General features: G+C 40.0%; 1 protein-coding gene across 1 annotated transcript in view; it reads right to left on the reverse strand.

Moving 5' to 3' along the window:
- LOC111159827 (signal peptide peptidase like 2A) overlaps window positions 1-12,712 on the reverse strand; it is an 82,261-nt gene that overhangs the window by 42,984 nt on the left and 26,565 nt on the right. Inside the window, exon 5 of the mRNA XM_022522464.1 lies at window positions 10,266-10,441. Within this exon, the coding sequence (XP_022378172.1) occupies window positions 10,266-10,441 (176 nt within the window). The remainder of the gene's footprint in view (window positions 1-10,265; window positions 10,442-12,712) is intronic.

The raw sequence follows: 12,712 nt of genomic DNA on the forward strand, positions 1-12,712 counted from the left end.
TGATTTTGTGCTCCGTTGCTCCGCCGCTTGCCGGGAGTCGGCCCCTCTCCCCGCGGTCTATCTTCCCGTTGCTTTGGATTCACTTCTCCGCCAGTCCTACCTTTCAGAAAGTGGTTGATTTTCTGTTTCTAGAGTTGCTGTTCTTCTTCTCTTCGATCTCCCGTTGGATTTGTAGGTGTTTGCAATCTTTAGATAAGCTATCTAGCTGATCTCCCGCTATCTGAAGTAGTCTCAGCCTGCTACTTCTCCGCCATCTTGACTCCTCCCTCCGAAACTGGACTACTTTCTTAAACCATACACAAAAATAAATTAAAAATTGATGAAAGTCCTAAATGTGACACAAGAAATCCATCAAAATCCTTTAGGAGAACACAAGCAGCAATTTCTTTGACACTGGCTATAGCAACTTCTTACTAGATGTAGCTCCAGAGGCAAGGGAAACAGAACCAAAAATGAACTATGACTTCATCAAGAGGCGCCTAGATGGTCAGTCAGTAGAGCATACAACTTTTGATCTCACGATTGTGAGTTTGAGCCCCACTGTGGATGTAGAGATTAGTTAAAAATAAAATCTTTAAAAAAAAAAAAAAAGGACTTCATCAAGATAAAAAGTTTCGGCACATTAAAGGAAGAAAAAAACTAAAAGGCACCCTACTGAATGCAAGAAGATATTTGCAAATGACATATGTGATAAAGGGTATCTAAAACCTATTAGAACTTATCAAGCTCAACACCCCAAAAAAACAAATAATCCAATTAGGAAATGGGCAGAAGACATGAATAGACATTTTTCCAAAAAAGACATCCAGGTGGCTAACAGACACATGCAAAGATGCTCAACATCTCTCACCATCAGGGAAGTAAAAATCAAAACTACAATGAGGTATCATCTCATGCCAGTAGGAATGGCTAAAATAAAAAACACAGGAAATAAAAGATGTTGACACACATGTGGAAAAATGGGAACCCTCTTACACTATTGGTGGGAATGCACACTAGTGTAGCCACTCTGGAAAAGAGTATGGAGTTTCCTCAAAAGTTAAAAATAGAGCTACCCTACGACCCAGCAACTGCACTACTAGGTATTTACCCAAAGGACAAGAGAATACTGATTCAAAAGGGCACATGCACCCCAATGTGTATAGCAGCATTATCAACAACAGCGAAATTATACAAAGAGCCCTAATGTCCATCAACTGATGAATGGATAAAGAAGATGTGGCACATATACAATGGAATATTACTCAGCCATCAGAAAGGATGAAATCTTGCCATTTCACTGATGTAGATGGAGCCAGACTGTATTATGCAAAGCAAAATAAGTCAATCAGAAAAAAGACAAATACCATATAATTTCACTCATATGTAAAAATTTAAGAAATAAATGAACAAAGTAAAAAAAAAAAAACTCTTAAATACAAAGAACAAACTGGAGGTTGCCAGGGGTAGGAAGATGGATGAAAAAAAGGGTACGAGTAAGAGTACACTTATCTTGCTGAGCACTGAGCAATGCACAGAAATGCTGAATAATTATATTATATATCTGAAACTAATACAACATTGTATGTTAATGACACTTCAATTAAAAAAAATAAATGGGGCGCCTGGATGGCTCAGCAGGTTAAGTCTCTGCCTTCAGCTCAGGTCATGATCTCAGGGTCCTGGGATTAAGCCCCGCATCGGGCTCTCTGCTCATCAGGGAGCCTGCTTCCCCCCTCCCTCTGCCTGCCTCTCTGCCTACTTGTGATCTCTCTCTGTCAAATAAATAAATAAAAATATATATAAAAAAAGAAATGCACAAAGAAAAATGTGTAAGGATATTCACAATATCATTTGTTACAGGAAAAAGAAAGTCAACAACTTTCACTAATAAGGAGCCCATTCCATAATGATATGCACAGTACATAGCCATTAAAAAGAAAGAACTAGGGGCACCCGGTGTCTGCCTTCAGCTCAGGTCATGATCCCAGGGTCTTGGGATCAAGTCCTGCATCGGGCTCCCTGCTCAGCGGGAAGCCTGCTTCTTCCTCTCCCACCCACCCTGCTTGTGTTCCCTCTTGTGTCTCTGGCTGTCAAATAAATAAATAAAATCTTAAAAAAAAAAAAAAAAAAAAAAAAAAAGAACTAGATCCAGGAACAGATGTCCACAGTGAGAAAAGCATGTTCCAGATAGATACTTACAGCATGATTCTATTTTTTAAGTAAGCTCTATGCCCAATGTGGGGCCTGCACTCACCAGCCAGAGATCAAGAGTCACATGCTCCATTGACTCAGTCGGCACCCCAATGTAACCAATTTTTATTAAAAAAAAAAAAAAAAAAGTGACCTCCCACATTTATGTGAGCTTGAAGATGTGGAGAGAGACACACACCAGGCTATTTAAAAAAAAGAGAGAGAGAGAGAGAAAGGCAAAGGAAATAGTGTGAAAAGACTGGAGAAACTAAAAAGGAAAAACATTCAAAAACAGAAAAGTATAAAGTCCCTCTCCTCTTATCCTGGCTCTCAGTCACATATTTACACAGGAATTTCTTTCATATGTTTCCAGACACTATCCATATACATTTAATATAGATGAATATATATATGAATACATGGATACATTATCTCAAATATGTATAGTTTTATACATGAGGTCAAACTATACAGCTCTGTGGCTTTTCTATACATTCCTAAATTTATAAAGAAGATTTTCCATAATGACACATACATACTACCTTCTTCTATACAATATATAACATTCAGTGTTACTTTTATAATTACTAAAACTAAGAGATTTTTTAAAAGCTTAAATGTTCAAGGAAGTACAAAGATAATCAAAAAGGAAACATTTATTGCTAAAAAGGGATTATAATCATCCCTACAATTGAAGAAAATTCAACACTGATAAAAGCGAAACTCATTGATATTGGAATTACAAAGGCAAAACATAAATTTCAGTGGAAGATTAGTATTAAAAAAAGTAGAACCAAACACAACTGTAGAATAATTAGTATTCGATGGGAAACAACCCGCAAATTTCATTAGTAAACTGCCATGCTTGAACAACTTCAGCATTTCCGCTACATTTTTTTAAACATTTTTAAAATTTTATTTGTTTAGCTGACAGAGAGAGAGAGAGAGAGAGAGCAAGCACAAGCAGGGAGAGCTGGAGACAGAGGGAGGGAGAGAAGCAGGCTCCCTGCTGAACAGGGAGCCCGTTGCGGGGCTTGATCCCAGCACCCTGGGATCATGACTGGAGCAGAAGGCAGACGCTCATCCGACTGAGCCAGCCAGGCAAACAAACCTCCACTGTATTTTTAAAAATATCTTAGTAAATTTCTTACGGAGATTATGTAGCTTCAAAAATTTAGTTTATTAACAACAGATATAATGAGCTTTCGAATTAAGAGTCCTGGGATAGGGGCGCCTGGGTGGCTCAGTGGGTTAAAGCCTCTGCCTTCGGCTCAGGTCATGATCCCAGGGTCCTGGGATCAAGCCCCGCATCGGGCTCTCTGCTCAGTGGGGAGCCTGCTTCCTCCTTTCTCTCTGCCTGCCTCTCTGCCTCCTTGTGATTTCTGTCAAATAAATAAATAAATCTAAAAAAAAAAAAAAGAGTCCTGGGACAGAATGGTTTCACCATTTACTGCCCATGTTCCAAGTTACTTGACCTGTTTTAAGCTTCAACATCCTCAGCTTTGACACAGTTGTCATGAAGACTGAGGTAACGCAAATATTTGCACATGTTAAGCTCTTAGTAAATGGTAACTATTATTATTAATTATTAATAAAACATCTAGCAACCTGCCAAGTACTTGTATTATGCACAAAAAATATGAGATGATTAATGGTTGTTTAGGGTTTGGTGGGATATGCGAACACAAGGTGACAGCTAAAGAATGTGGATTTCTTTCTTTACCCATGTACCCCCTGACACACACATGCACAGCCTCCCCCATTATCAACATCTGCACCAGAGGGGTATATCTGTTACAATAAGCGAACTTACATTGGTCATTACCACCCACAGCCCATAGTTGACATTTAGGATTCACTCTTGGGTGTTGTACATTCCATATATTTTGACATGTACCTACCATCACAGTAACCTACAGAGTAAGGAATAGTTTCACTGCTATAAAAACCTCTGTGTTCCACCTATTTGCTTCTTTCTGGGGTGATGTAAATGTTTTAATATGGACTGTGTTAACAGTTGCACAGATCTGTGAATATACTAAAAGCCACTACATTGCACATTTCAAATAGGTAAACTACATACTATGTGAATTACATCTCAATAAACCTGCCTTCCTCCAGAGAAACACTACAGAAGAAATTACAGTTTTACTATGAAGATTAAAAACCAACCTGAAATAATCAGAAACAGAATGTGATTAAAGTCAGAGTCTCTAATAAAAACTGTGATAATTCTTATGGTGTTAGAAATGCAAATTCTTGGGCCCTATTCCAGATCTACTGAATCAGAAATCGCCAGGCAGTTTATTTTTACAAGCCCTTCTGGAGATTTTGCTACGTGTGTTTGAGAAGCACAGCGACAGAAGCAGAGCATCTCAAGATTTATTGTGCACACAAATCATTTAGCAATCATATTAAAATGCAGATTTTGACTCAGTAGGTCTAGGTGGAGTGTGAGATTCTGCATTTTTAACTAGCTCCTAGGTGATGTTGATGCTGCTGGTCTATGGACCACACTTTGAGTAGTAAGGCCTTAAGAGAAGAGAGTAGTGGAAAGCACATTACTATGGGTCAATTAGTAGGGAAGCATAAAGAAAAAGGCTTGAAACTCAGTGACCCTTCAAGCATTACAAACACCAAATTAGGTGAGGCTTGTGGTCCACCCACATGCCAGCGTTAGATCATTTGACGAAGATCCTATGATGGAAGCGCAGGATATCTTCTCTCACATCTTCCAAGTTAGAGACATGCTGCAAAACAACTGGATTTTCCTTTGTAATCAACTGTGGTCTGGTCTTCCATGACTTTATGCAACCTTTAAAAATTATGTTTGCATTTTCAGTCAGTAATGGAAATATTCTCTTAGTAAAAAGCTTAGTATCAAGGGCTTACAGATTTAGAGATAATACTCTAGGCCCTTAATTTCATAGCTCTAACAGGTCCAAAACGACCAAAATGAAGTGGTCTCAGGGGCCAAGATTAGAACTGAGCTCTCCAAAACCTAGATCAGCAGTCTTTCAACTCTGCTACCATTTCAAGTTCCTTCCTGCAGTTTCATCCCCAAACAACTCCTAGTGCCCAACCAGCACCCTCCTGTTTTATACTGGTCACATGGATCTCTACATTGGCTGTTCACTCCCTTGTCTGTGATACCAGTGTAGATCTCCTACCCCAAATTCCTCTAATACCCAATTAGTTCCTCCCACATCTTTTCCTTATACTCTTCTAAATACTCCCAACTCTAGGTCTCTAGAGCTTCACACAATTTCTTTTCCTAGGACAATGCCTTACTGCTCCCCCAAAACTTCCCTCTTCATACCAGGTCCTACAAGTACTGACTGTGGTATCAGGTTTTCTCCAGGATCATCAAATCATTGGTTTTATAGTGGTGCCTTCATATTCACATCTTACTTGATCCTCATAGGCAAGATAACTTGACTAGCCCATGGTAGTAAAGTAGTACTTCCTTTTCTGCCCCAAATTTACCTCCTTAAAACTTCATGGGATGTCTGTTGCTCACAAACAGTTCCGAATTTACTTTATCTAGATCACTTGACTTTACTCATATTCCCTATCATCTTCTTTTCAAGCCAAAAATATTGGTGTCTAAATCTATCTTAATGTTACAGTGACCTATGCCTTTGCTTATTTTTCTCAACAGCTTTCGGTATGACAGGTGTCAAATGATTACCAAAAGCCTAAAAAGGAACACCTGCAATGATGTCTACTACACTCCCATGCCTGCACACGTACTAGCTCCCCATCTTCTCAGACCAGTTGGACCGTAAACTAAAGGGACACGTACAAGAGGAACTTGACCACGTCCGTATACTTATGGGGAGTAAGCCTTGCACTGACCTTCATTCATGTCCTTGTCTCTTGGGAGTACAGCCATGCTGTACCTGCTCGTCTTCCTGGGCATGTGAATTACGGGCCTCTGTTCCAACAGCCTCCTGATGCTGACTCACCAGCCCAATGTTAACCTAGTGAGAACAGGCCTGCTCTACTCCTGCCCAAGCTAATAGCACAGTTCAAGGATTCTTCTTTGAATCCTTGGTTCACAGGTTTGTTTTGCCTTCTACGCTTCTTTCTTCTTCAAACAGTATCTTCTAGCAGATTTCTTTCCCAAATTGAAGTCTTCACATATTTCTTTCGAAAAGAACAAATCTCTACTAAAAATGTATCTACTGTGCTCCCTCCTATCCTGTATACATGTGACCCTTAGGGTCTGCCAGAACTCTGTATCTTGGCCCATTTTCACCTGATGAAGTAAAACTCTGAGTAACACAATGTTAACCTCTTCCCATGTGTACATTTAATTCCCTTTAAAAGCCTCAACAGATTTGTTAAGCATGGTTCTTCCTTCTTCCTAGAGATTATGCTCAATGCTCTGTACAGCAATTTCTTAGCTGTTATTATAGATCAGTGCCTCTTGAACTTTAATGTTTTCGTTAAATGCAGATTCTGATCCGGCAGCTCTTGGGTGGAGCTTATGATCATGCGTTTTGAATAAGCTTCCAGGTGAGGCTCTGGTTATACAGAGTTATGGTTATATAGGCTCTGGTTATATGGAGTACATGGTTATGCACTGCATCATGAATAGTGGTGAAACTAACAAGTCTTCTAGATATTATTGGGGTCCTCCCAGGAATTTTCTCAAGAGGTGAGTCACACTGTACCTGCAGTCTTCTGCTGGTATAGCCAATAGTCCTATTTTTGGCCAGGAGTTCCACTCACCCATGAGTTCCTTCAAAACTCTTCAGTATATGCATCCTTGGGTCCCAGGTTCCCCCAACCCCTTCACAGTCTATCAATCAAACCAGATTCATGTTATTTGCATTGCTATCCATTAGACATACATCATCCTTTAGTTTCAAGGGGCAATGTACAAATGTGACTATAATTCTCTCTCCAATTAACCCTCCAGCAATCTTTCCTCATGAAAACTACAGATTAAATTATTTCTGCATGTTTAGACACCAAATACAAGAACTGGGGCTTAGGGGTAAATTTTGTTAATAAACAGAATTTATCTATAATGAAAACCAGCAATTAAAAAGATGCTATATTCCAGGGGCGCCTGGGTGGCTCAGTGGATTAAAGCCTCTGCCTTCGGCTCGGGTCATGATCCCAGGCTCCTGGGATTGAGCCCCACATCAGGCTCTCTGCTTGGCAGGGAGCCTCCCTGCCCCCCTCTCTTTGCCTGCCTCTCTGCCTACTTGTGATTTCTGTCAAATAAATAAAAATTAAAAAAAAAACACACACTATATTCAAAATAAATAAATAAAGGTGCTATATTCCTAAACCAGAAGATAAAAAGTTGCAATGTAATCATGAATGTTAAATGCAACAGGAGCAACAGTCACCTACCCCATCACCCTTATAACCTAGCAATGTAGGAGGCATCCCTTTCTTTATAGACATCTTTCCCTTTATACAGCTAGAGTTAATAGCAATACAGTAAGAGCAGGAGGGGGCCTCTATAGGAAAGACAAGAGTTGAGGTTGTGTATCTTGAATGACACACTCCAAAGTTAGGCTTAAGTAACTTTTTTTTTTTTTTAAGATTTTATTTATTTATTTGACAGAGAGAGTGAGAGAGGAACACAAGCAGGGAGAGAGGGAAAGGGAGAAGCAGGATCCCCGCTGAGTAGGGAGCCCAATGTGGAACTCGATCCCAGAACCCTGGGATCATGACCTGAGCTGAAGGCAGACGCTTAATGACTGAGCCACCCAGGTGCCCCCTAAGTAACTTTCTGATCATTCATTATTATGTATTTTCTATGTCAATTTCCTAATACTTTATATAATCAACAACCTGCATTGTTTCTACTCCTACCTCCAGGATTCAAGGTTGATGGAAATGATGCACTCAAAGTGACTAGACCCAGACCCATTAAGATTAAGTGTAATCTTAACCACTTAATTAGTGGCTCAGCGGGTGCTAAGGCATTGAACAGCTATTTACAGGGAATCAGGAGTCTGTGGGCCATGGGAAAAGCCGAGCCAGCATCACCCTTGCACTCAGAAAATCTGGGGATTGTAACATACAGGCAAAGAGGTATTACGGTGTGGGGAGAAGACATTCATTTATTCAGTATTCTGCAGTCTATGAGATGCTAGGGGAGACAGCAGAGAATGAGTCTGGTAAAGTTTCCCCTTCAAGAGGCTCCTATTTTACTAGTTACTTAGATCTATCCTTCTTCTTGGTTTTCCCTAAGTAATCTTACTACTTAATGATATATCTCAACTGTTACAGAATTTGTGATTTATACCAGAATTCACAAATTCAAATGACTACAAGGCCAGGCAACATAAATGCATAAAAAGTTGATTTAAGATTATAGTGCATAGTGATGTTTCGCAAATTCTGACCTAAAAACAATAAAATTTTTAACAAAATCTTAGTGTTTTGGAGTAAGGATCTGTATCTGGAGACTTTATGGTCTAGAGTTTTGTAAACAGACCCAATTTCAGGTGATTTTTAGCCAAAGTTATCAAATATATAATATACATAACTTCTATCTTTAAACCCTTTTGTACAAATAAATTCACAAGTTTACCCAGTCTTCCTTTTTTTTTTTTTTTTTAAGATTTTATTTATTTATTTGACAGAGAGAGAGAGAGAAAGATCACAAGTTGGCAGAGCAGCAGGCAGAGAGGGGGGAAGTAGGCTCCCTGCTAAGCAGACAGCCTGATGCGGGCTCCATCAAGCTAGGATCCTGAGCTCGATCCTAGTACCCTGAGATCATGACCTGAGCTGAAGGCAGAGGATTAACCCACTGAGCCACCCAGGCGCCCCTCCAATTAGACTTCTGACGTATTCTTGATGCACAGAAAACATTATTGCACAACTTAGTGGAAAAATATCAAGGAATATTTAAGAAACCCTGGGTTCTAGTCCTCTTTTTCATGGCTTTCTGTATGATCTAAGACAAGTCATAATCTTCCTGAACCTTTTCAGGATTATTTTGAGAGGAGATGTAGGTTACATTTTGGGAAAGAGATAGCACAGCCATCAGTGACTGATAAAGCAGACAATGGGATACAGAATCCTCAGAGGTAGGCTAGAGGAGAGAAGGTTAAAAAAAAATTTGTGAAGAATCTAAGAGTTAAGGAAGGAATGTGACAGAACCAGTATGTTTAATACCGTGCTGTTGTAACAAAATACCACAGACTGGGTGGCTTAAACAAAAGAAATTTATTTTCTCATAGTCTGGAACCTAGAAGTTCAAGATCAAGGTGCAAACATACTTGTCCTTAATTGATTTCTGGTAAGGAATCTTTTCTTAGCTTGTAGATGGCTGCTTTCATCACATGGTTGGGAAAGAGAACAAGGCAACAATCCCATCATAAGGGTCCTGTGCTGATGACCTCCTCTAAACCTAATTATCTCCCAAAGGCCAGTCTCCAAATACCGTCACACTGGGGGTTAGGGCTTCAACCTGAGTTTGAGGGCAATTCAGTCCATAGCATTTTGCTCCTGGGCCCCCAAATTCATTTTCTTCTCACACATAAAGTACACTCATTTCATCCCAACAGCGCCCAAAGGCTTATTAACTCATTCCAGGATTAGCTCTGAAGTCCAAAGTTTCATCTAATATCATCTAAGTCAAATATGGGTAAAACTCAAGATACAGTTCATTCTGAGGCAAAATTCCTCTCCGGCTATGAACCTGCAGAACCAGGTAAGTTATATGCTTCCAAAATATAATGGTAGGACAGACACAGGGTAGACATTTGCATTCCAAAAGGGAGGGGCGCCGGGGTAACTCAATTGTCAGACTCTTGATTTCCACTCTGGTCATGATTTCAGGGTCCTGAGACTGAAGACTAAGCCCCGAGTTGGGCTCTGTGCTGGGCATGGAACCTGCTTAAGATTCTCTCTCTCTCTCTCTGCTCCCGTCTTCTGTCCCCTGTCCCCCACACTTCCTCTCTCTTGGAAAAAAAAAAAAAAAAAAAAAAGGGTGTGTATGTGTGGGAAATCAGAAGGAAGAATGTGGTGACAGGACCCAAGCAAGTCTAAAACCTAGCAAAATAAATTCCATTAGATCGTAAGGATCAAGAATAATCCTTTTCGGTTCAACGTCCCACCTTCCAGGCATACTGGTAGTCAAGTCCACCGAGTCCCCCAAGGCTCCAAGCAGAGGCCATAAGACCTGCTGAAACTGAGGCAGTGGCCTGATCTCTGATTTTGCCTTTGGGTTCATTTCTCCTCTGTCCTGAAGAATAATCCACACATCCAGAGCCACAGAGCTGCACCATCCCACCTGTCAAATCCAAGAAGTCCAACAGTCTTTCTTCATTTACACTTTACTATATATGCACTCAGGAGGAATCACACTGCTCCATCAACACTCTGCTTAGAAATCACCTCAGCTAAGTATCTAATTGCACTGTTCACAATTCTTCCTTCTAAACAACACTATACTACATCACAGTCCAGCCAAGTTCTTTGCCATTTTAGAATAAGGACTACGCTTCCTTCACTTTCTAATAACATGTTCTGCATTTCTGGGACTTCACCAGAACTGTCCTTAATGTCCGTATTTCTGGCATGCACCTCAAACCTCTTCTGGCCTCAACCCAGTTACAAAGCCGCTACCACATGCTTAGGTATTCGCTGTTGCAGCATTGCACTCCTGCCCAAATCTGCCTTAGTCAGCTTGGGCTGCCACAACAGAATACCAAACGGTGGGTAGCTTAAACAGAAATTTATTTTCTCACAGTTCTAGAAACTAGAAGTCTAAGATAAAGGTGCCAACATGGTTGGTTTCTGGTAAGAGTTTTCTTTTTGGCTTGTGGATGGACACTTTCTCACTGGGTCATCACATGGTATGTGTGGGGGGACGGGTATTAGGGAAGAGAGAACAAGCTCTTTGGTGTCTTTTCTTACAAGGCATCAATCCATCACAAGGGATCTATCCTCTGACCTCTCTAAACCTACCTACCTCGTAGAGGACCCCTTTCCAAACACCATCACACTGGGGGCCAGGGTTTCAACATATGAATTTTTGGGAGATACAATTCAGTCTACAACACAGCAACTCAGCATGTCCCTGACAGCTCGGGTAGCAGAACATACATTCTTTCCCCAAGAGGATGAGAGAGGAGCACAGAAGAGAGGGAATTAGAGAAGATTCTTTGAGTATATCAAAGGAATGCAGATTTCAGCAAGATATTTCTCTGCTGGGGATCCTGATTATCACTTCACTGTAATAAGTTCAAGATGTAACTATGTAACACATCAAATTCTTTGAAGTAATGACAAAAAAATGAACAGAACTTTTGTAAAAACATTATGGGAAAGATTCAGGATTCTTCAGAGAACTTTGAAGCAATTTTAGAAAACAGACCCAGCCTAAACTTTACTCATTGTTTTTGAAACAGAACTCTGTGATTGGGTCCAAATACCACCATGAAATAAAGCCCTAACAGTCGCAGCTAGGGATGGGGATTGGACTGGGGAAGGAAGACTGAAATGGAATCATGGCAAGGCCAAGAGAGCACTAACTATGTGCCACACGCTCTTTTTTATTTCTAGACTTAAATGTTTAATGGGTTTAGAAATCATCAAAACAGCCAGATATACTATAGCTTGAGTTTAACAGGAGGTCAACTGGTGTGAGGAGGACAAGATGAGGAGGGTAGGCTACATGATGCTGAAGGGCCTTTCTAATACTTAATCCTCTTCCTTTTCTAAAAGATGAGGCAGTGGTTTCTGGAGTGTGCTGCTTCTACATGAAGACAGTAGCCTTATTCTTATATAACTAAAGGGAAAGAAAGCTGGTATCAGTGCCAGCTTCAAAAGCCCAGAAAGGAGAAATGAAATGATTAAACTGCCATCATTCAAATGAACAAAGAGGCCACCTAGAGCTATAAGATTAAGAAAGAGGAACAAGCAAGGGCTTCAGGGACAAAATGGTAAAAAGAAAAAAAAAAAAAGTCCAAAAGACTCCAGACAAAGGAAGTAGGTATCCAGTAAGAAGGCTGAAAGGAGAAATAATGAGCCTGCTGAGGAAAGGTACACCAGATTTGAGTTCCTCAGAAAAGAAAAGAGATCATTTCAGGAAGGGTCAAGAAGAAAAGAGACCCACTGAGAAACCAACAACAGAAAAATCTGTAACAGTGGTTGGCTCTGAAAAAGATCTCTACAACTCAAAAAAATCTTGGCATTTTACTCATGCTCACTGGCACAGTGCCTGGCATATAATAGATGCATACTACATATTTGCAGAGGAAAAACACCTTACTGAGTCCCACAACAGCCCTGAGAAGATCTTCCCAAGAATTAGCACAGTGAGATACAACAAAATATAATGTGCCATATAAAATATATAAATGTGCAGTATAAAAAGAATAAAATCTACACTGTGGAAGATATAGGCTAGCTATGATTTAGAACAGGGGTGACCTTTAGATTTGTGAAGCCCTTGAAATCACACTCTAATCACATTTTTTAGAAAGAGGGTTCAGGGCTTTTGATTATAATTTCAGTGTGAGTTATCAGCAATTGATATATTATTAAATCAATTACTGTA

Source organism: Enhydra lutris, unplaced genomic scaffold (assembly GCF_002288905.1).
Source record: "Enhydra lutris kenyoni isolate GAN:26980312 unplaced genomic scaffold, ASM228890v2 scaffoldscaffold4, whole genome shotgun sequence".
Taxonomy (NCBI): Eukaryota; Metazoa; Chordata; class Mammalia; order Carnivora; family Mustelidae; genus Enhydra; species Enhydra lutris.